General features: G+C 52.7%; 1 protein-coding gene, 1 long non-coding RNA gene and 1 pseudogene across 4 annotated transcripts; 1 reads left to right on the plus strand and 2 right to left on the minus strand.

Annotated features, from left to right (window-relative positions):
* Positions 1–5: 5 nt before the first annotated feature.
* Syt8 (synaptotagmin 8) lies at positions 6–6,843 on the minus strand. 3 transcript variants are annotated; one of them, XM_037208969.1, is made up of 10 exons: positions 6,574–6,843; positions 4,025–5,365; positions 3,482–3,690; positions 3,187–3,362; positions 2,714–2,812; positions 2,403–2,561; positions 2,162–2,329; positions 1,914–2,019; positions 1,680–1,813; positions 6–1,597 (listed from the first exon to the last, which is right to left on the minus strand). In XM_037208969.1, exons 3-10 carry the CDS (start codon positions 3,573–3,575, stop codon positions 1,364–1,366), a joined length of 1,170 nt encoding a protein of 389 aa, XP_037064864.1. In that variant the 5' UTR covers positions 3,576–3,690; positions 4,025–5,365; positions 6,574–6,843; the 3' UTR covers positions 6–1,363. The 3 variants fall into 3 exon arrangements, with proteins under 3 accessions (XP_037064864.1, XP_037064861.1, XP_037064859.1); XM_037208966.1 differs by lacking the exon at positions 4,025–5,365; XM_037208964.1 differs by having other exon boundaries at positions 3,482–5,365.
* On the plus strand, positions 2,808–16,778 carry LOC119088638. The gene is made up of 4 exons (XR_005092320.1): positions 2,808–3,189; positions 3,967–4,037; positions 16,202–16,355; positions 16,629–16,778. It is a non-coding gene; the product is annotated as an uncharacterized LOC119088638 (long non-coding RNA).
* A 1,811-nt stretch (positions 16,779–18,589) lies between these two features.
* LOC114695470 lies at positions 18,590–18,689 on the minus strand (annotated as a pseudogene).
* Positions 18,690–23,547: the final 4,858 nt, after the last annotated feature.

The raw sequence follows: 23,547 nt of genomic DNA on the forward strand, positions 1-23,547 counted from the left end.
CTGCCCAGCCTCCTGGCCAGTCAGCCCAAGTGCTGGCCTGTCCAAGAAGTCTTGGGGTGGGGGGGTTGGTTTACTCTATTTATGTCTCAGTGACGAGCTCAAGATGCCACCCTTGTTCCTGCAAGAGCCCTCAGGACAACAGGAGTTGAGTTGCATGTGGGTCTCCAAGGTACCCAGCTCAAGCATCCACTAAAGTCTTCATCCAAGGGAAACCTGACCTCGCAAGTGGGCTGAACTAGAGTCACTGTCAAATGGCCTTGTAGCTCAACACCCATCAGACTGAGCTACACTCGGCCACTCACTGCCTGCTGGGTGCTCTCTCCCTACTTGGGCCCCTGGGATGACTGTTCACCACATCAGTCCTCTTGAAAAACTGGACACCCACCCACTCCACAAAAACAAACAAAAGCAAAACAAAACAAAACAACAAAACAAGTCTCCCTGGCCCTGTGTGGTAGTCAGGGCTCAGGAGAGTGATGCCCACCTCTTGTAGTGAACTTGCCCTTCTGCCTAGGGAGACGAGCAAATGGGCCCCTGGACCAGCAGCTGGGCCTCTCCCAGCCTGCCACACGCCCTGCCCATGGGTGTCTCTCTGCACAGGCAACTTGGAACATGTCCTTCAATCCCAGAGAGTGGTGCCACCGCCCCAGGAACCTCTCTCTGACCCGTGGGGGCTCAGGGCCCTTAGCTGCCTAGGCAGGCCCTGCATTGCCTGGCTCGCTGGGGCCAGGCCCTCACCCCTTTCCCTCTTCTGAACCCCACCCAGAGACACCGAGATCATGGCTTGGCCCCATCCCTGCTGCTCTGGGGCCCCAGAGGATCAGAGGAGGGTTGGAGCTGCTAAAGCCCGCCAGATGTGCTGGGATTAAGAGGTATATCACAGGCCAGGACTGCAAGCCCCCAAAGGCCTCAGAGCAGCTTCGAAAGGCACATACTGCCCCCTGCTGATAGTACAGAGGACACTCTATCCCACCTTCGCTCATGGTGTTGGGGTCTCCTCCCCACACTGTCCCTACCCACAATTCACCCCAGTTGCCCACTTTGTCCCCACAGGGCCAGTTCTAGTCCCCTGATCCTCTGCCAACCCTGGATGGCAGAGAGGATGGTGCCATCTTCCTAGGGAAGACCTCATAATCAGGCCTTCAGCAGAGGCTCAGGACTGGCAGATCTGTTCAGAGCACACTACCCCATCCTTGAGAGGACGGTGGTGCCAAGATGTAGCCCACCTCGTGTCTCTGGTCCTCCTCACAGGGTTCTATCAGGGCACATGAGTGGGAAAGAGAAGGCTTTTATTACAGAAAGCTCTGAAGAGCCTGGACAAATGCCACAGCTCCATTTGGGGAAACTGAAGCCTAGGGTTCTTTTAGGAGCAAGGCCTGGGCAGGGGCAGGCGAGGCTTCAGGGCTAGAGCTTGGTCCACTTCCCTGGGGGACTGCAGGTGGTGCCACTGGGCGATGGGCCGCCTGGCATGGGCCAACATATCTGCCCAGTGCTGTAGGGGTTGACCTGAAGCCCGGGGACCCAGCAACACTTTGCCCACAGGCTCAGCCCGGAGCTGCGGTCCATGAGCCCAGACAGCCAGCACCAGGTCCACACTCTGCAGACATGGAAGGGAAAAGGTTTTCAGTTTGGCCTAGCACAATGTCCAGGCCACTCTGCCCTTCCTTTCTGCTCCCCACCTGGAGCTGGCCAAATGGAACCAGGAAGGTGAAAGCCTCGTTGAAGTAGGGGGTAGTTGTGCCTTTCTTACAGGATGTTTTTCTCTTCTTCCATTTTCTCTGGTTTAACATGAGCTGGACCTTCACATAGGGCCCTGCATGGACAAGAGAGTTCAGGAAGGGTGTCCCATACACGCACATGGGAAGGCTGAGCACAAAGGCCCAGCCCTCTGTCCACCCCAGGAGAGCTCTTACCTGCAAGCCCTGGGTTCAAACCCCGAGCCTCCAGCACGACCACAGTCAGGCGGCCTGAGCTGGCCACATAGCGCAGTGAGAAGCACAGCTCCCCCATCTGCTCAGGCTATGGGCAACAAGACAGGGCTGCAGCTGGGAGGGTCGTTTTTGCCCCTGGGGTTTGGGGCGTAGCAGGTACAGCACCCAGACCTTGGCTACCCCCTCCCTATGGCACAGGCAGGGTCTGGGTCCCTGTCAGTCAGGCTCACCTCAGTGGTACCTGGAGCGCCCAGCTGGTACCAGCTCTCCAGGACATGCTGAGGGTCTACGGTACCCAGTGATAGTCGGAGCTCCCCCAGCGGCTCGTGTTCTGAGAACCGCTTGAAGTCCAACAGTTGCACCTTTAGGGTAGCCCCGGACAGCTCTGCAGGGGCGACCTGCAGGCAGGGCTGTGAGCTGAGTCCTGCTGCTCTGGCCCCAGCCCACTCTCCTTACCCAGGTCAGACTTACTAGGAAGCAGCATGTCTCTTCAAACAAGGGACAGAGAGTCCCACGGTGCACCTTTGTCTCGTGTCTTCTCCCAGGCTGGCTGGAAACACTGACGCGGGCGTAGGGGTCTGCTGTGCCCTCAGCTTTCAGGTTTTCAGCCTGCCTCAGGCCCACCCTAATCTGGGGGCCAGTGGGCTGGCTCAACCTGTGTGTCTATGTCGGGGGGGGGGGGGAATCCTCTTCCCATGTTCCCCTCCACCTGGCACTTCACCTATCACACCGTCCATCAACTACGGAGCCTCTGGACCGACCGAGTGGGGAGTGGGACTTACCTCCTGGCTTCCAAAGTCGTACTCCAGTGACAGCAGCAGTCGCCCCCACTGTCGGGGACCCCCAGAGCAGGGCTCCAGGCAGTCCACATCTGGTTGAACCTGGGATGGATGGGAGGGTGTTCAGATAAGTATGGCTGAGACCAATCTCCAACCAGAGGCCTGGGCTCTCATAATAGAGGTCAAACCACCACCCGCCGGCCAGCTCACAAAATGGCTCACGTCCTCAGCACAGCTCTCTGAGACCAGCCATATCTGCCTTCAACATGACTCATATGGTACTACTACTGTAGCTTCCAGTGGCCCATGAACCAGCATCTGCCTGCTTCTTGAATTCCTCCTCCCCCATCCCTTCTGTTCATCTTCCTCTGCCAGGAAGGCCTGCCAGGGCTGCCCTGAGCTTCCTGGTCTGGACCTTGCATTCCCCTCCCTGGAGTGAGCCAGGACAGGACAGGGCACCGGTTTCTGCTCCTCACCAGGTGAGTAGTGGTGCTGCTGTGAGCACTGCCCAGGCCCACAGCTTCTTTGTCTTTGGGCTGCTTCCTCCTCCGGCGTTGGCAGCGGCGGCAACAGCAGTAGATGACGCAGAGCAGACAAGAGACCAGGAGGACTCCAGCAGCAAGAATGGTGATCAAGAGTGCCCAGCGGGGCCCTGGGCCAGGGGCACAGGCTGCTGAAATACCTCCCTAGACCATCGGGGCCTAGACTGGACTGGACCAGTCTACTAGACTGGACCAGGCCCACACCACTCTTGGGGTTCCAACCACTCACAGGGGATCCTGGTAACGAGGTCTGGAATGAGACTGGGCTGAGCAGTGGTGTGGACTGGAGCTGAGGCGCTGCGGGGGTCTGGGACACGCCCCATCTTCCTGCCCCTGTTGGCTTGGAGGAGATAACTGGGATCCAGGTCACTTGAGGGGTGGCCCTCTGACCTTTGTGTACTGCCTCTTCAACTGGCAGCAGCAAGTACTCGGTCCACCCTAGATTAGAAGGCAGCCTAGGTAGCCAGGGGCAAGGTTGCTAGTCAGGAAGCTAGGCAGAGAGAAGCTCTGGGCCTTGGCCAAAGCATTGACTTCACTGCCACAAGCCCAGCCTCTTGCCACCTTCCCCGGGCCCCAACCCTAGCCAAGTAGGCCAGGCCTGGGCAGCCTGGTACCTGCTTTTGCTGGCCCTTGCCCACTGGAACCCTCCAACACACATTGCATGGAGAACTTTGCCCTTTTTTCATGGACTCAGAGGCCTTTTCTCATTTTCAGGGGTGTCTCATTTCACAAGGAGGACCCATCATAGCCCCCCGCATTCCGAAGAACCTACCATGTTCTATAAGGTAGTCCAGTTTACTGTAGCCTCCGGGCCAAGAGCAGCTTGGGCCATGAGGTCATGTGGGAGGGAGCTGGGGGTACAGGGCATAGGGCCACCAACAAGTGGGCATGCGCTCCAGCAAGCCTAGGCTGAAGGAGCTTTGCTGGCATAGGCACCAGGCCAGTAGTGCCTGGGGATGAGGGCGAGGCGGGGGCAGGCAGGGGCAAGGCATAGTTGGGAGAGCCTGAACATTCCTCCATGCTGAATCAATGCCGGCCTAAACTTGCCTACCTGCCGGCTTGGCCACCCTTGGCATGGGAGTGGGAAGGAGGAGGCCATGAAGCTGCCTTGGCCTCTGTACCCCACCTTCCTGGGGCCTGAGGAGAGTACACATCCGACAGCCTGGCTTCTTCCACCATGAGCAGGAAGGGTGGGACCCCCAGCTGGGGGCTGGGGGCCACTGTGACTCCCTGAACTCAGATCCCCCCAACCAGCTTCCCTAGATGGCAGCTGGTGGCCAGGACTTGGTTTCTAAAACTTGAGTCTACCCCACTGTGCTACAGGAGCCTGTCACCCTCCTACCGTATCTAAGCCCAGACTGCATACAGGTTACTAGGTCAGCCTACCCCTCCAGGAGTAACTAATTGTGGGGTCAGATCCTCTCTCTCCTGTACCCTCAGCCTGGAATCCCCAACATGATTCTAAGGGACAACCCCTCCTGCAACATCAGTGCCTCACTGCCTGGAGAGAGGCAGCCACAGCTCAGAGAGCCCAGAAGCATCCACCCCTCAGTGATCGTGGGTGGCTGCAGATCAGGAGGAGACCAGGTTCTGCCTCCCAGGTCTCTCTTTAGGGATCCTGCACCCGAGGACCCATGAGCTTTCCAAGGATGGCCTGAGGTCGGAGCCCGAAGTTGGCATGGCCCTGGAGCAGAGCTGCAGAGGGTTATTATAAGAAGCCATAATGGCAATGGAGAGTGGGCTGGTAGGGACCTGAGAGGGCCACAGTGTTAGGCTGAATGCCCTCCTCATCTCTTGAAAGCCCTCAGTATTTAGCACAGGTACCGTATTTTAATTCACCCCCAGGCCCCATGAATCATACAGCTAGTCCCTAACTTGGTTTGAGACCCCAGTCTGTAATTTGGTGGAAGTGGAAGCTTGGTGAGTCCCCTGAAGAGGGAGGAGGTGATCTGAGGCCTCAATGGCCTCCCTGTCCACTGACTTCACTCTTGTCTAGCCTTTTGAAGGCTTCTGCTGGGCACAAGTCCTCAGGGGATGTCCGGAGTGCTTCCAGTGACACTTGGTGAGATAGGCTGGCGGGAGCTGGAGCTGGGGTGTTGTTCCTCAAGAGTCCCTAACAGAAGATGGCTGAAGCTAGACTCAAACAAGTCTGGCTCCCCGAGTGAGCAAAGCCACATTGGCCATTTGGCAACGGTGGAGCCCCCGCACAAATGTTGGAATTCAAATAACATTGAGACCCCCCCCCTCTCTCTCTCTCTCTCTCTCTCTCTCTCTCTCTCTCTGCACATGTGAGTTCCTTTCTGTGCCCTTCTTGGCAGAAATCTTCCCTCCCTTATGGTGAGAAGTAGCAGGGAGCAGAGAGGCCCGTAAGCTGTGATTTCTCACTGCATGTAAATCAGGAAGGCATCCTGGATGTCCACAGGGGACTTCAGGCTGTCTGGAAGCTAGCTTTGGAGGGTGTTGGGGCCTCAGGAACACCAGCTCCTGGTACTAGAGAGATTTTCAAGGCCTGGAGAGAAGAAGGTCCCTTAGGACCCCCAGGTCTCCACGGTGGTAAAGGTGCAAGTAAAAATACAGCCACCAGGTGGAGCCGCTCTCCCCACTGGGCTCCCCCGGTTTACCAGGAGCTTTCAGCCTGCACATAATGGATTTCAGGGAAGGGGAGCCTGAGCAGGACAACAGAAAAGAGGCTCTATGATCCTCCAGCCCCAACCCAGGGGCTTGGCTATCCCTGTTTGTATGGCCTGGGGCAGCACCCACCCGTGAGCAGCAGGCAGGCTTTCCTGCTGACTTCAGTAGTCTATCTACGGCGGTTGGGGAAGACTCTCTTAAGGAGCCAGTCCTGTTTGACCCAGGATAGGGAGCTGGGAGCCACTGCTACATCTCCAGGCTCCCTCCTAGTGGCTCTGTGCATCCAGCTCTGTAATCCCTTCCAGGCAGGGCGTCTGACTCACACCTAGGTCTGAGGCCTGCTTCCACTGCCCTGCCTCTCCCACTCTGTTCACTCTCCAAGGCTTGCTTGGGCCCCACTTTCTCCAGGTATCCCTTCCAGGTCCCTCAAAATTACCCAGTCTTTGGCTAGATGCCACCCAGTGCCCCCTTTAAGACAGGAGCCATGCACAGTTGCCCTGGGCCTCTCCTCTAAATTCCCTGGCAGCCCAGGATTGAGTATTCATTACTTCTGGGTTAGACCTGCTATCCACCCTCACTCAGTCTAACCAGACCTTGTAATGTTTCACGGGGGGCAGGTTCTGTGTTCCCTTTCCCCAGAAAAGCAAGACCCCTGCCCCCAAGTACATACAGCAGTGATCTCTTCCTCACCTGATGCCTACTGCTTCCTGTGGCTGGTGGGTTCTGGCCTTCTTGCTCAGACCCTAGCCACCGGGAGGCTGGTTGGTTCACTCTTAGGCAGCACCTGGAGCCCACGGCAGAGCCAGCACCTGTGGCTAGTGATCCAAAGAATCTTGGGGGGAGGGAGGGGTGTGGAGGCAGGGCTTTGGGGAGCCCCACCTCATGGCCGGAACTGCTGGCCCTCAGAAGCCAGGAAACTCCTTTGAGAGAGAAGGCCTCCCCTTCTCTGCAGTCCTAGAGTTGGTGTCTGGACTCTGGGCTATCTCTAGGGGTTCCTCAAGGCTAGGGGTTACCCCACCCACTCCAGACTTAGCAAACGGGGGTGATAGGCCCACTGGGCTGACCTCTGTGCAGGCTCACACACCCAGAAGGCCTGAGTCACAACAGCTTGGTGGAAGAATGTGCCTTCTGGCAGTGCAGGTCTAGGGAACCAAGAACAAAGAAGGTGGAACCCTGTAGGGGAGCTGCCTGGTGTTATGCAGTGCTGTCCTGGGGCCGTGGGGGACTGGTTGACTTTGTTGCTACCCTCAGAGGACATTCTGACCCACTCCTTTGAGTTTTTAGCTTCCCAATGAGCAAGCCCTCATCGTGGTATCCGAGGTCCTTGCAGTAGTCTAACCTCAGGGTCTGTTTCATTAGTTCGAGTCCCACCAGAGTTGGCATCTGAGTTCCTCACTGTGCTCTGACCAGTTAGTCTGGTCCAGTCACTCCCCAGCCACTTATCTGTGGCTGCCAGTCAGACATTGGAATGGTTAATGGTTAACACAACCTATCTCTCTCACTAGCCCCAAAGTCTCCAAGTCTCTGGGCTGACCAGACAGGTCTTTTTGAGGAAACTCCAGCTGGAGAATGCTCTGGGACCACCGCATGTGGGGCACACGTATGCTGCTCACAAGTGGCTCTGGGTACGTGGGCACCGGCATGAGGTGGTGGGTTCATCCTCTGCTGTGACTCAAGTGATGGGATAGAGACTTGTAAGTAAGATCACAGAGGCCAGAGGTGTGCCTGCAGGGATACCGAGGCACCCTGGTAGTGAGCACCTGCATTTTGGGACCTACCAGGCCCCTGTAGAGCAGAGCTCCAGGCCCCACAAGTAGCTCCCACAACCCGGCTGTGTAGGGGCTTTGTGCCTTTCCAGAAGGAGGGCGCCTCCGTGGCGAGACGGCGTCTGAGGTTCTGAGGCAGGAAGGAGAAAACCAAACAGAGCTGGCAGCCCACGGCCAGGCCCGCGGCCCCCAGACAGCGGCTTGGCAGCCAGAAGCCCCGTGGAGACCCTGGCGGGGCTCCTGGACTCATATGCTTCCTTTGAGGATGCCTGGGGAATGTTTGAGGTCAGAACACACGGCAGACGCTGGCGGGAGAGCCCGGAGCCTCTGGCAAAGAAGCAGGAGACGTGCTGGGATGGGACACGTGCTCCCTGCCTGTACTGACCCCGCTAAAGGCCCTATTCTTCTGGGCACCCCTTTTACCTGGGGTCTGGGACAGCCAAAGATGGGTGCTCAACTTGTCTCAGACCTCTGTAAGCAGCTTGTATGCCCACTCGGGTTATCTTTTGCACCGAGGGACACATCTTAGGCAGAGCGTCCTTAACATTCCAGCATCAGAACAAGTCTGAGCCTCATTATCTAGACACTTTGGGGGAGCTGAACCCCAACTTCTAAACATCTGGGGAGCCTGTACCTTATTTCTTGAACACCCGGTAAGGCTGCATCCTATCTCTTGGGCACTGGAGAACACACACTGATCCACCACCTAGGCAGCCAAGGAGCACAGTCCCCATCTCTTAACCATCCAGGGAGGCTACACCCCATCATCCCAGAATCTAGAGAAATGACAGCATTATCAGGGTCTCTAGGGAAGGGCCTCCTGCCTGTGCTTTGGCATAGGCTGTGCACATCACTGCTACATCAGGACCTACTTGAGCATGATGTTATGCTGTAGTTTGCTTGAACATGACACACTGAGTTTTGAGATTCTATCAGAGACTCCAGGGATGGGAACGTGAACCTGATCTCCCCAGTGCCCAGGTGAGCCTTCCATGCCCTATACGTATGGGGACACAGGCCCTATCATGGTGGAACTCACTGAATGGCTGGCTGTATCTCCCAAAGCCTTCAGAGAACTGGAGTCCAGGGCCCCATCTATCATATAGCTTTATGAAGGTCTCATACAAATTGATTTGAGGTCTCTGTTTGTCCAAGGAAACTGTAGAATGGTGTCTTTAATCTACATTTGTGAATACCTGGGTTACATGCTCCAAATAACCAAGTGTCTGTGCAGCTGGGTGACCTGGTCCCTGTTCATTTGGGAACAGGAGCTCCATTCTGTGGTCATCAGGGTCTTGGACAGCCTGTACCCCATTTGTTGGGCCTACTGAATTGCCTATTGACACAAGGTACATAGGCCTGTATGTCAAGCTGGAGGCCTAGGGCCGGCGCCGCGTTCCTGTGGTTTTGGACACGCCGTTCCTGGGCATCACACTGCTGTGTGCGTCCCATTCACCCTTGTCTCAGCTCTCTGTGTGCCATTCATTGAGCTCTGGGCTGCCTGCCCACCCCCAGCCGCCCAGGTGTCTGCACCCTGTACCTGTGCCCCATGAGCTGAGCCTATTCAAGAGCTGATCGCTGAGTTCTGATCTCTGTAGCCCAGGGGTCTGAGTGTACCCCATGATTTCTGTACCCCATGGGTCTGTACCTATACCCCATTAGCTAAACATGAAGTCCACACAGCCCACTGTACTGTGGACCTGAGTTTCCCATTCACAATCTCTCTAGCATTTCCATCCTGGCCACCCCATGTCATCAGAGTGGCTTTTGTGAACAGTTGGCCTTTACGGCCTTTACCCAATTCCCTGCCTTGAAAGGTATAGAAGCAGCTTCTTTATGTTTTTGAGACAGGGTCTCATGTAGCCCAGGCTAGCCTGGAACTCACTATGTAGCTGATCTTCAAGATGACCTTGAAGTTCTGATCCCCCTGCCTCCACCTCCTGAATGCTGGAATTGCAGGCTACCAAGCCCAGCTCACAGTGCCGTGGGTCAACTGTACATGTGTACAGGCATGCGCTTTGCCTGTTAGCTTCCTTCCCAGCCTTCCCTGGTAGATTCTAGGTCACCCTTTGTTGGAGTTCTATGTGGGTACTCTGCTCGCCTGAGTACTAGGGTGATCAGACCCTGGAGACCTGATACCTCACTTGTCTGGGTGTCTGGGTATCTTTTACTTTCAGCATCACAGTGGCTAGGTTCCAAAAGCCCCACTTTAAGAGATTCACTGTCCTATATCCTTCTGTCTGAGGGTCTCCATGTCTTCTCTGCAGAGGTAAGGTACAGCTGGCACCCACCTCCAGGGGTCTGTGTGCTGTGTACAGGTTCTCAGAGATCTGAGGACCTCTCCTACCTCTCCACAATATACCTGGTCATCTAAGACTGGGCACAGCCCTGTCCCTTCACCTCCATAGCTGGAGATATGGGGATGGGTGATGTCTCTTGGGCTAAACAGAGAGCGTATGCTCATGCTCATGTTCCCAGCTAGCTGCACCCTGCAACCTCTTCCTGGGAACCCTGGCTTTTCTGGGTGTCTGGCAGTCTGCCTCTCATTCCTCTAAACTGCTAGGTAGAAAAGACTTCAGGAATCACACCACAGCTCCCCCGCCCCAGTTTCCAGAGTCTCCGCCAACCCAAGAGTGCTGGCTGATGCTGACATGCACCCCACTCCGAGGCCCCAGTCTTCCTCTTCATCATCGCCTGAGGTTTGGACAGCTTGTCCTCCTTCACCAGGGTCTTTGGCAGCCTAACACCCCACTGCCTGTCTCTCACGTAGGCCCACATCCCAAGGCAAGGGCCCCCGGCAGCCGTTCCAAGATCCACTGCGTCTTTGGATGTCCACTGCCCATTCATCACTAGCAGGCGTCACGGCCCATGTGAGCCCACATCCCTTCTGGTTCCAGTCTCTATTCATGCATGGCGCCAGGCTGACGGCTTCACTTTCTGAGCATCAGAGTTCCTGCTGTGGATATCTGAAGACCTCCCACAATCTAGCAGCATGTGGGAGATATGAACCCCACCGATGTAAGAATCTGGGTGTCCACAGGCCTGTGCCTGACACACACCAGTGTGTAGGTGAAATGACGTTGTGTCTGGAATTGGGGCACTGTCCCTTGCAACCCCTAATTGAGTGCCTGGATCGAGTATACCTGTGGAGCTCAGTGCTGAGGTCCACTGTTCCCTATTCCACTAGGGTCTCTGGGTGGCATGTGTTCACAACTACCTCTTCCTAGACCTCACATAGGCCTACATCCCAGGTTGGGGCTCCCGGGTGGCCAGTTCCAAGCTCCGGTGCATCTTTGGACGTCCTAACCCATTCAGGGGTGTCTGGGCCCAGTGAACCCATTCATCCCTGTCTCAGGGCCTCTGTGCTCTATTCATGCACAGCTCTGGGCAGCCTGCACCCCGTCCACCCCCATCTCACAGACAGTCTGTGCATTGTCGCCCCTCTTCCAGGAACAGCTGCCGGGCAGCCAGCAGGCACATTCCGGGGTTTGGCCTGAAGCCAATGCAAACCCTAGCTTTGCTGGCGCTAGCAGCAAGCGGGGCGCGGGCTAACCAAGGAGAGGAGGGCAGGCGTGGAGGGAGAATTGAGACCCTCAGTTTGGGGGCATGTGATCAAAGGCTTCCCTAGACACACACTGTCCTCCACCCAAGGGAACATTGGGAAGCCAAAGCCAGCCTGGGACAGAGGCCTGTCCTGAACTGGCTGCCAGCAGGAGCAGCTGTATGCACAGTGTGGGAGGAAGAGCCCTCCACCACAGCCGCTATTTCCTGACCAGGCTCCCTCAGCTGCCCACCCACAGACATCCCACTGGCAGACTCATCAGCATCAGCCTGGGCGAGGTCCCAGGCTGGGGGGGTTGGGGAGATGGGTAGAGGTGAACATGGGGTCTCATCTCTGTTGCTGTAGACCCTAGCCCCTCACCAACCCTATCGGGGACCCCCAGTGCTGAGAGGGCCACTGGAAAGTGGATATCTGGTTCCTGGGCCCACTCAGGCTCTCTACAAGATGGCCACTGGCTCATCTTATTTCCAGGCCAGTGGAAGTCAGAGAAGTGATTTCTTGGGGTCACATGCAAGTTACTTGGTGGTCTAGAAGCCTGTGTGAGTGAAGGCCTGGCCTAGTTTCTAGGGTCCTTGATAGACAAACTGGTCACAGCCCCCCAGGTATGTGTAAGTCATCCACGTTCTCTGAGTATTGTGGGCCGTCTGTGTTTGCTGGGTATAAGTGACCATTCATGTTCTCTGAGTGTGAAAGCACGTGTCTGGCTATCTGGATAACTAACTGGTTGGTGTCTCTGAGTCAGGGAGGCTATTAGGGCTAGAGCTTTGGGCTCTTCCTTTCAGGCCCTCAGTCCAGGGCATCTTGCCTTCCTGCTCTGCCTCACTGGCCTGGCTTGCTCTCTGCAGCTCTGGACAGCCTGTGTTCTGGTCCTGGTGTAGGGTAACCTCCTTCCTATTCTGCCAGTTATTCAGGATCTTGGCTCCCTCCTGTCCACTGCTGTTCCATTGTCCCAAGGTACCCCCTCATCACAGAGAGCTGGCCCCTGAGCCTACCTGGTTTTTGTCAAGATAGACATGAAATGCCTTCAAACAAGCCACATTCTTTTAATGGTGGCTAAGGTTTTCCTAAACTTGTCTGACGGGGTTTTGACAGACAAAGTATTGTGAGAACTGCTTCAGCTATGTGGGATCCCTACTCTGTGGGGTCCCTGTTATACAGAGATTCTGTCCTGGGGGACTCTGCTGTGTGGGGGCCCTGCCGTGCAGAGACTCTGCTGTGTGGGTACTCTGCTGTTCAGGGATTCTGTTCTGGCGGGGGCGGGCTTTGTATAGGGACCTTGCTTCAGGAGGACCCTGCTGTGTGTGGGTACCCTGTCTGGGGGGATCCTGGAGTGCAGAGACCCTGCTTTGCGGGGAGTCCTGTGTAGGTCCCTATTCTGGTAAAACCATGCTATATAGGACCCCTGCTTTAAGAGGACCCGGTGTATAGGACGCCTGATGCGTGGGGACCCTGTTGTGTGGGTATCCTGCTCTAGGGGATCCTTCTGTGCAGGGACTCTTTTCTAAGGGGACCCTTGTGTGTGCAGATCCTGCTTTGCAGGGTACTACAGTATAGAGACTCCTGGAGAGAGTTACAGTGATTTCCTAGGACCCAAGGCAGTGAACTCCAAGTTCAGAAAAAGAAAGGGACCCATATAACCATAGCCCACAGCCTTTGTGAACATAGAGGATCTCCCTAAACCCAGGGGTGCCTGGCTCACTGATGTTGGAGCCTGGAGGTTAGTTGGAAATCCTCGCTATTGGTGTAGAGTCTACAGATGAGTGAGGGCTGGTCCTTGAGCTGGTGTGAGGATGGTTCAGAATCTGGCCTTCAGGGCTCATCTCAGCCCTCTGGGGTCAACCCAAGGTCAGTTACTGGTCCTAGAAGTAACTAACAATGATCCACTCTGCACCCAGAGGTCGGGTACGGCAGGCGCCAGGCTGACTCAGGCGCCAGGCAAGCCTGTACCAGCTGGGCTCCCAGCAACCCCTGCTGTCTGCAGGCAGCTCAGCCTGACCTCCTGCTCCCACCCGACCCCTGCTCTCTGCTGGGCCTCTCAGCCTAGCTCCTCTTTGGCTGCGCTGACCAGACCAGAAGGCTGGCAGGCGTTTGGGCGCCCCCTTCCGTACACATGCCTCTTGCAGGGTCCCAGCAAGCGCGGAAATCTGACCCTCCTCCTCACAGAGGGGCTGTCCTAAGCTCCTGGCAGTTCAGATCTCTGGCTTTCTGAGCAAAAATCTGTGGGAGGGGGGGTTTAAGCTATGCCTTCCCCCCAGACCCTCTCAAACAAACTCCAAGTAAGCAGGGAAATTGCTAAGGACCCCAGGACTTCGGCTCTCTTTCAAGAGAATTTAGCAACCCAGTTGAATCTTCCCCAGTTTTCAACCCAGGGTCAGGCCAAGGCCAAGGCCTCAGTGTTTAGGTATCAGAAACCCCTGCTGAGAAGGAATGAGAAACATCCCAGAGCAAGATACCATTACATATTCCAGAGCAGAAAGCAGGTGTGTTGGATCAGAAGAGAAGACCACCTAGTATCATGAATGAAGAGGGCATCAACCCCTTAGGTGTAGGGAGATGAGACCCTCTGCAGTGACAGCCCTGCCATCAAGGAGAGTAGTACCATCCTGCCTGCTGTTGGAGGGCTGGAGCTCACAGAGCAGTAGAGGAAGTTGTCAGAAACAGCTGGAAACATGTGGCTCAGGGCTCATGAGGAGAGGTGGCCAGGCAGGTACTGGCTGGCAAAGAGACTTCACGACCCAGATCAAGGAAGGTAAAGAGCGCAGGCACTCGGCCCCTAGGGATCCAGGCAAGGGGGCAGCCTTGATCACATGATGGGGCATCTGCTATCTGGCACCTCCAGGAAATGCAGCCTGCTCCCACACCCTGCATGGAGTATTCACATAGTCACATTCGAGGATGCGTGTGCATGCAACAGTTGCACAGATCTGCAAATGCACACGTGCACACATGCACGAAAACACACTGTCTAAAAGGTAAGAGGCTGTCTTGACCTCCAGGTAACAAAGCAGTAGTGAGGATTTTTGACTCTAACCTCAGCAGTGGTTTGTCAAGGCCATGGGCCTGCCACAGCAAAAACCATAGCTTGGTTTCACAGCACACCAGCTTCCATGTAACTAGCCTCACCTGGAGGGATTCTTAACTGGCATATGCATCCTGGAGGCCCTGGCTCTGGGCAGGGCGAGCAAACCCTGGCAGCTGAGGATTGTGGCCTTGCACAGGCTAGATTGCCAGCCTCCTCAAGTCGTGCTTGACCAGAGTCCATGCTTTCCCCAGCCCTGCTTCACTCCTAACCACAGCCCTAGCCTTTACTTCAGACAAGACACATGGGTCTGACAGTGGCCAGAACCTGATCCAGAACCAGACACAGCCTTGGGCAGGATGGGGAAGAGGTCCACTCTCCTCTAGCACACTCTAAATGCCCTCTCCTGCCTTTCTTGCCCCTGCCCATCATAATGTGTCCAAACCATGTGTGGAGGGTAAGAGCTTCCTGTGCCCACCTCTTCTGGGACCAAAGTGCCCTATGTCTCTAGCCCTGATGCCTCTGCAGGAGCAGGCTCTGCATGGAGGGAGGAATAGAGAGCCTGACGTATACTGCCTCTCCTATTTATCCTGCCTGCCTGAGCTGGGCCTCTGTCAGCCTCCTTCTCCTAATGTGCCCTCCCTGGAGGCCCTGCTAAGGTCTCCAAGCTTTGGAAACAACCTCAAGGGGCAAACAGGTCTACCTGATGCTCCAGTCCATCCTCAGGAGAGTGCTCAGGGATGTGTATGGCAATCAGTGAGGTTAGCCTTGGGCCTGTGACTCCTAGCTAGGCAGGGCCTCAGGGTCCGTTTATCTCCAGTTACTGAGCTGGTATCTGGGTCATAGAAGTATTTAGGCCGGTGTCTGGTCCTGGGGATTTATAACTAGGGGCCTCCTCTCCTTGGCTTTGCTTGCTAGCCTGAGTGTCTTTAGACACCTGGTCAACCTCCTTGTACCTGTGGTTGAATTTGGGTTTCTGGGTCATCCCAGACCCAGAGTATGTTTGTGCACCCATGTGATCCTGCATCCTTGTGAGCCTCAGCACAGTGCCAGGAACCACTTGGTATGGTCCCCACCTAAGAGCCAGCCATGTAACTCTGAACAAGACTAGGGACTATTGACTTTTCTCCTCTGTAGACAGGAGCAGTATCAGGCCCTGTCTCCGAGGGCTGCTGTGACCACTCAGTGAGCGGCACATGGTGGGAATGGCAGCGGAACATTAGCATTGCTCCCACTGCCCATGAGAACACTTCACTCTGCGGGCTGTTGTAGTTTCTGCATGGCCTGCCATTTCTTCCCCAGGCTTTACCTGCTGAAACTTCACTCCCTCATTCCCTCCCCTCCCATCCATGCATCCACCCATTGTCTATCTATCCATCCCCATATCCACTCACCCACCTATTTACCCACCATCCATCCATACACCTATGCATTCACTCATCCATCCATCCAAGCATCCATCTACCTACACACACATTCATACATCTATGTATACAGATGCACATTGTACATCCATCCACCTGTCCATCCATCTCTCCATTTACCCATTCCTTCATTCATCTCACTACCCACCCACCACCTTTTTTTCCTTTTTCCTTCCCATTTTCTTCCCTCCTTCCTTGTCTCCTTCCCATATTTGACTCCATGTCAGCCTGGTTCACTGGCCCATATCCCTGATCAGAGAAGTTGTTGGAGTCATTAGGCCCCAAAGACCAAGCAGGGTGGTTTGGCTGAGGCCAGTTTGTTAGGAGGGTGGACTCTTCTGCACAGGGCCTGCTGATCTGAGGAGTCATCACCTATGGAATTAACCTTGGGGGTCAGGCACATGGGGCAGAGCAAGCTGTGGGGGTTACAGGCCCTAAACCTGGAATGGCTGTCCATGGTGAGCTCCCTGCCTCAAGATGGATGTGAAAGTCTCCATGGGAGGTCTGCACACAATCTGACCTCACATGCCATTTGCGTTCTGGTCAGGGGGAATGGTGCGAGCCCTCCAAGCCCCCACCAAGGAGTCACCCCAGAGGCCAGAAGCTCTCCTGTGATCCCCCTCAGAAGGCGGAGGACTGCACCAGGAGTCTTGGGACCCCTCTCCTCCATGCAGCCAAGAGTATCCTCAGATGACTGTGCTGTAAGTTATTGGAAATAGATTCCCCTGGTGGTTAAGCCTGCTGAGAGGGAGAGGTCCTGACACCAGCCATGGCGGCTCTTCAGTGTGGTCTTGCTGCGCCACACTCACGTAAACTATTTCTAGAACTTTGAAGTCTAAATGACAAAAGCCCAGGAAAGTCCCTCTTCTCCTGCCCATTAGGCAGTCATTTCTTCTTACTTGTTTATTATTTATTCATTCATTCATTCATTCATTCATTCATTTATTTATTTATTTATTTTGGCGTGTCTGAAGGATGTGCACACACAAGGACATGCATGTGTGAAGGCCAGACGATCTCAGGTGACATTTCCTCAGGTACCATCCGCCCTTTTATTTTTGAGACAGGGTAGATATGGGTGTATATTACAGTGTGTGCATATGTGGGTGCATATGTGTGTTAGTGTGGGGGGTGCATTTGTGCAGATGCATTTGTGCATATGTGTGGGTTTCATGTGTATATGGGCACATGTGTGTACGTGTGTGTCTAGATCCAAGAGGGGAATATGTATTTGTGGTGTATGTATGTTACAGTACCTATGTGTACATAGGTACATGTGTGTTTGTCTGCATGTGTGTATGTGGGCTGGTGTGTGCAGGTACATGTATGTTTGTAAGTACCTCTGTGTGTATGAGTGCATCTGTGTGTAAAATGTGTGTATGCAAGTGCATGTATGTGTGCAGGGGCATGTGTGTACAAGTACATCTGTAATGAAAGCATATGTGTGTACTCAGGAACACACAAACAAATGAATATAATTAAAAAAAGAGAGAGAGAAGAATCAAAGAGACAAACTGCTGTTGTCTCCTGAGCAAAGCTCAGGCTCTACAGGACCCAGACTTGCAGCCTGCTGACCAGAGCTGAGCTCCTGGCCACAGTCACCTGCAGAGGGCGAAGGTGGGCTGGAGGCTGCAGGCATTTGACGAAAGAGCGTATATCACATCGACATCCTGCTATTAAGGCAAAAGGAATACTGGGGTCGGGCTCCAACATAGGGTGAGAAGTCAGTTGTGACTGAATGAGCACATTCAGCAGCACTTGGTGTGGTGTACATTTCCTTCTACATCATCACAGCTCAATAAAGTGGGGAAAGAGCGTATATCACATCGACATCCTGCTATTAAGGCAAAAGGAATACTGGGGTCGGGCTCCAACATAGGGTGAGAAGTCAGTTGTGACTGAATGAGCACATTCAGCAGCACTTGGTGTGGTGTACATTTCCTTCTACATCATCACAGCTCAATAAAGTGGGGAAAATTCCGTAAGCAGTGAAGAAGGCCATGCACGGGAGTATGGTGCAAGGCTCTGCTACACGGCAAAAGGCAAGTCACTAAATCATAAAAGGGTACATGACCCAAGCCGGCATTTCACAGCACAATGCACCCAAGTGTTTGGCAGGGTTGGGTGGCATTTCTAGGGATGGAACCCAAGGACTCATGTGTGCTGAGAAAGCGCTCTAACCCTGAGGTATTCCCTGGGCCTCTTTTTATTTTTTTACATTGAGACAGGGTCTCTCTAAGTTGCCTGAGCTGGCCTTGAACTTGAGATTCCCCTACATCAGCCTTCCATGTAGCTGGGATGAGAACTTGAGTCACCAGGCCTGGCTGCTCCTCGAAATTGTAATAAGCATATGGCAAGGTGCTCATTTGAAAAAAGGGAAATTCAATTCACAGCAAGAGTAAGCAAGTAGCTGATCAGCAGTGACTCGAAAGCCCATTTGCCAGGCATGGGTAGGCCGTGATCTGGTCAGAAGTGGCCCAGCTCCTCAGGCATGGGAAGGCTGTGTCACTGCTGAGATGCACATGTGGCCAGTGCACTGACTCGTACCACACACTTTGGAGACAGTGCAGAGGTGTGGAAATTATCATTCATATCTTTAAAGTGTTTGCATGGATGTATGCTTTGCTATAACTAATGCACATGCTATGAGCATTGTTCTGAATATCTCAACATAATAAATAAAAAAATGAATAAAAGTTTTATTTCTTTTTGGGGGGAAGGGGTTTTGTTTGTTTGTTTGTTTGTTTGTTTGAGACAGGGTTTCTCTGTGTAACAGCCCTGACTGTTCTGGAACTGGATTTGTAGACCAGACTGTCTCCAAATTCACAAAGATGCTCCTGACTCTGCTTCCTGAGTGTCGGGATTAAAAGCATGTGTCATCATGCCTGGCTGTGCATATTTATTTCTTAAATTTTTTTGAAAGCCAAAAATGTTTAGAAATATGGACTGCTTCATGAATTTGTGTGTCATCCTTGCACAGGAGCCATGCTAACCTTCTCTGTAGAGTTCGAATTTTAGTATATGCCAAAGCAAGCACATTAAATCCTTAAGATGCTAAAGATGTTCGTTATTCCACCTGGGCTTGTGGAGCTGTGCACGTGAATGAACACACAGGGCCAAGAGCAAGACACCCTCCAGGAGCAGGAAGCCTAGGGTGAACCCAGCCAACTCTCAGAGCATCACAATGCCCAGGGCTAGCATTAATTGCATTTGGGTGCATATGTACATGTATACATGTGTGTATGCATACATAAATTTATGTAAGTGGTATATATGTATGTAAGTGCATGAGTTCATATGTGTATAGTGTGTATATGTGGTATTAGTAAACATGTATGCATGAGCTTGTGTGTTGTGTATGTGTCTGGAAGTTCATATGTGTGCATGAGCTCTTTTGTATGTGTGGTGTTTATGTGTATGTGAATGCATATATGAGCATGAGCTCTTGTGTGTATGTATGACGTGTGTGCATGTATGTGTGAGTACATGTATGTGTTGTGTATGTGAATGAGTACATGTGTGTACATGTATTTATGTTTGTGTATTCATGTGTGTGTGCATGTTTCAACATGCGCCTCCTTGTCACTTCTAACATCGTGAAGTGCCAAGTGTGGTCCTATGTAAATGTCCACTATACTTTACAGGAAACTATTAGCTTGTTCTCATAGAGTCAGGCCCTTGTGGGTTCCCACAAGCCCAGGGTGAGGCCTCAGTTCCACATCCTCCCCAGCTCTTGGAACTGCCTGTTTCCTAACTGTCAGTCATTCTGAGTGGCAGGAGGTGAGAACTCGTGGTTTCTATTTTAATTTCCACAATTCTCAGTGTGTTGAGTATTTGTTGCAGTTTGGTTGTGAAATATCCCTCACATGCTCAATTGTTAGAACACTTGGTCTAGTGGTGGTGTTGTCTCGGAGGCTAGGGAATTTCTGGGAGGTGGGACTTAATTGGAAGCTGATCACTGGGATAGGGAGCTGTTGTGTGATTTTTCCAGGGGAGTTATGAACAAATGTCTGTTCATCCTAAGTACATTACAGACAACAGACCAAAAATCAGCTTAGTGAGCCAGTGAGATTGTGGTGCAACTGACAGTAGTTATGGTGAGTGTGTACTTAAAGGAGCACGGATAACTTACAGTCAGCTGCAGCACTGAAGAGCCCACCCCAGCATCAGTGACAACTTGCTAAGGCTACATCCCTGGAGCTCCCTGCACAACATGTAGGCAGTTCCACTGAAGAGTCTCCTCTCTAGCTGTCATTGCTGCTCATATAATCTCTGGAGGGGCCTTCCGAGTCTTACATTTCATGATCTTCCAAATCTTGTAACTTTCCTTTACATCTTTGATCTTAAGCAGACTCTCAAAGAGGGAATGCTTCAGTTAGGAAGAAGTAGCTGCACAAAAGGAACCTTGAGGGTTAGAGCCAGTCTAGGATTTCTGGCAGCTTCGCTTTGCTCCTGGTTGGCTAAGATGTGAACAAGCTGCACACTCCACAATAACCATGGCTTCCCCCACTGTGATAGACTGAACTACCTCAGTCTCTGAGCCAAAATAACCCGGCCTTGTTAACACCGCTCATTCTTTGGTATTTGGTCACAGCATCAAGAAAAGCAACTGCTGAAGTGCCTCTGCCTCTGTGTGTGTGTGTGTGCACGCGTGCATGCTGCTACAGTGTCTCTGTGTGTGTGTGTGCTGCTACAGTGTCTGTCTGTAGTGTGTGTGTGTGTGTGCTACAGTGTCTCTCTGTAGTGTGTGTGTGTTTGCTGCTACAGTGTCTTTGTCTGTAGTGTGTGTGTGTGCTGCTACAGTGTCTCTGTAGTGTGTGTGTGTGCTGCTACAGTGTCTCTGTCTGTAGTGTGTGTGTGTGTGTGCTGCTACAGTGTCTCTCTGTCTGTAGTTGTGTGTGTTGTTTTTTTTGTGTGTGTTGTGTGTGTGCTACAGTCTCTCTGTCTGTAGTGTGTGTGTGTGTGTGCTACAGTGTCTCTCTGTCTGTAGTGTGTATGTGTGTGTGTGCTACAGTGTCTCTGTCTGTAGTGTGTGTGTGTGTGCTACAGTGTCTCTGCCTGTAGTGTGTGTGTGTCTGAGTGTGTGTGTGTGCTGCTACAGTGTCTCTTTGTCTGTAGTGTGTGTGTGTGTGCTGCTACAGTGTCTCTGTCTGTAGTGTGTGTGTGTGTGTGTGCTACTACAGTGTCTCTGCCTGTAGTATGTGTGTGCTGCTACAGTGTCTCTTTGTCTGTAGTGTGTGTGTGTGTGCTGCTACAGTGTCTCTCTGTCTGTAGTGTGTGTGTGTGTGCTACAGTGTCTCTCTGTCTGTAGTGTGTGTGTGTGTGTGCTGCTACAGTGTCTCTGTCTGTAGTGTGTGTGTGTGTGTGTGTGTGTGTGCTACAGTGTCTCTCTGTCTGTAGTGTGTGTGTGTATGTGTGCTACAGTGTCTCTGTCTGTAGTGTGTGTGTGTGCTACAGTGTCTCTGCCTGTAGTGTGTGTGTGTCTGAGTGTGTGTGTGTGCTGCTACAGTGTCTCTTTGTCTGTAGTGTGTGTGTGTGTGCTGCTACAGTGTCTCTGTCTGTAGTGTGTGTGTGTGTGTGTGCTACTACAGTGTCTCTGCCTGTAGTATGTGTGTGCTGCTACAGTGTCTCTTTGTCTGTAGTGTGTGTGTGTGTGCTGCTACAGTGTCTCTCTGTCTGTAGTGTGTGTGTGTGTGCTACAGTGTCTCTCTGTCTGTAGTGTGTGTGTGTGTGTGCTGCTACAGTGTCTCTGTCTGTAGTGTGTGTGTGTGTGTGTGTGTGTGTGTGCTACAGTGTCTCTCTGTCTGTAGTGTGTGTGTGTATGTGTGCTACAGTGTCTCTGTCTGTAGTGTGTGTGTGTGCTGCTACAGTGTCTCTGTCTGTAGTGTGTGTGTGTGTGTGTGTGTGTGTGTGCTGCTACAGTGTCTCTTTGTCTGTAGTGTGTTTTTTTTTTTTGTGTGTGTGTGTGCTACAGTGTCTCTCTGTCTGTAGTGTGTGTGCTACAGTGTCTCTCTGTCTGTAGTGTGTGTGTGTGTGTGTGCTGCTACAGTGTCTCTGTCTGTAGTGTGTGTGTGTGTGTGCTGCTACAGTGTCTCTCTGTCTGTAGTGTGTGTGTGTATGTGTGCTACAGTGTCTCTGTCTGTAGTGTGTGTGTGTGCTGCTACAGTGTCTCTCTGTCTGTAGTGTGTGTGTGTGTGTGCTACAGTGTCTCTCTGTCTGTAGTGTGTATGTGTGTGTGTGCTACAGTGTCTCTGTCTGTAGTGTGTGTGTGTGTGTGCTACAGTGTCTCTGCCTGTAGTGTGTGTGTGTCTGAGTGTGTGTGTGTGCTGCTACAGTGTCTCTTTGTCTGTAGTGTGTGTGTGTGTGCTGCTACAGTGTCTCTGTCTGTAGTGTGTGTGTGTGTGTGTGTGCTACTACAGTGTCTCTGCCTGTAGTATGTGTGTGCTGCTACAGTGTCTCTTTGTCTGTAGTGTGTGTGTGTGCTGCTACAGTGTCTCTGTCTGTAGTGTGTGTGTGTGTGTGCTGCTACAGTGTCTCTCTGTCTGTAGTGTGTGTGTGTATGTGTGCTACAGTGTCTCTGTCTGTAGTGTGTGTGTGTGCTGCTACAGTGTCTCTCTGTCTGTAGTGTGTGTGTGTGTGTGCTACAGTGTCTCTCTGTCTGTAGTGTGTATGTGTGTGTGTGCTACAGTGTCTCTGTCTGTAGTGTGTGTGTGTGTGTGTGCTACAGTGTCTCTGCCTGTAGTGTGTGTGTGTCTGAGTGTGTGTGTGTGCTGCTACAGTGTCTCTTTGTCTGTAGTGTGTGTGTGTGTGCTGCTACAGTGTCTCTGTCTGTAGTGTGTGTGTGTGTGTGTGTGTGCTACTACAGTGTCTCTGCCTGTAGTATGTGTGTGCTGCTACAGTGTCTCTTTGTCTGTAGTGTGTGTGTGTGTGCTACAGTGTCTCTCTGTCTGTAGTGTGTGTGCTACAGTGTCTCTCTGTCTGTAGTGTGTGTGTGTGTGTGTGCTACAGTGTCTCTGTCTGTAGTGTGTTGTGTGTGTGTGTGCTGCTACAGTGTCTCTGTTGTAGTGTGTGTGTGTGTGTCTGTGCTGTAGCAGTGTCTCTTTGGTCTGTAGTGTGTGTGTGTGTGCTACAGTGTCTCTCTGTCTGTAGTGTGTGTGGTGTGTGCTAACAGTGTCTCTCTGTCTGTAGTGTGTGTGCTACAGTGTCTCTCTGTCTGTAGTGTGTGTGTGTGTGCTGCTACAGTGTCTCTGTCTGTGTGTGTGTGTGTGTGTGTGTGTGTGTTGTGTGTGTGTCACAGTGTCTCTCTGTCTGTAGTGTGTGTGTGTGCCTGCTAGCACGTGTGTCTCTGTCTGTAGTGTGTGTGTGTGTGTGTGTGTGCTACAGTGTCTCTGTCTGTAGTGTGTGTGTGTGTGCTGCTACAGTGTCTCTGTCTGTAGTGTGTGTGTGTGTGTGTGCGCTACAGTGTCTCTGCCTGTACTGTGTATGTGCTGCTACAGTGTCTCTCTGTCTATAGTGTGTGTGTGTGTGCTACAGTGTCTCTCTGTCTGTAGTGTGTATGTGTGTGTGTGTGGTGTGTGTGTGTGTGTGCTACAGTGTCTCTTTGCCTGTTGTGTGTGTGTGTGTGTGTGTGTGTGCTGCTACAGTGTCTCTGCCTGTACTGTCTGTGCTGCTGGTAAACTTGCTTAAACATTACGCCTGATGTTTTGAGTTCTTTGCTCCCTTCTCAGATTTTGAGAGCCCACGACTTAGTCTTGTCACAAATCCATCACTGGATAAGTGACTCGCAAGCATTTCCTCTAAGCTGTTGGATTGTCTCTTGCTATTTTTTTTCTTTTTTTTCATCAAAAGGAATTTTTCATTTTAAGTTTTGTTTATTTATTTATTTTGCAGAGG

Source organism: Peromyscus leucopus, chromosome 1, assembly GCF_004664715.2.
Source record: "Peromyscus leucopus breed LL Stock chromosome 1, UCI_PerLeu_2.1, whole genome shotgun sequence".
Taxonomy (NCBI): Eukaryota; Metazoa; Chordata; class Mammalia; order Rodentia; family Cricetidae; genus Peromyscus; species Peromyscus leucopus.

Bases quoted from the DNA above. Each gene is read 5' to 3' on its own strand.
- Syt8 (XM_037208966.1), bottom strand. From the start codon at position 3,575: ATGGGGCGTGTCCCAGACCCCCGCAGCGCCTCAGCTCCAGTCCACACC. The intron at 3,363-3,481 runs GTGAGTGGTTGG...CCCCTGGCCCAG, and splicing joins CCTCGTTACCAGGATCCCCT to GGCCCCGCTGGGCACTCTTG. The intron at 2,330-2,402 runs GTAAGTCTGACC...CCCTGCCTGCAG, and splicing joins AAGAGACATGCTGCTTCCTA to GTCGCCCCTGCAGAGCTGTC.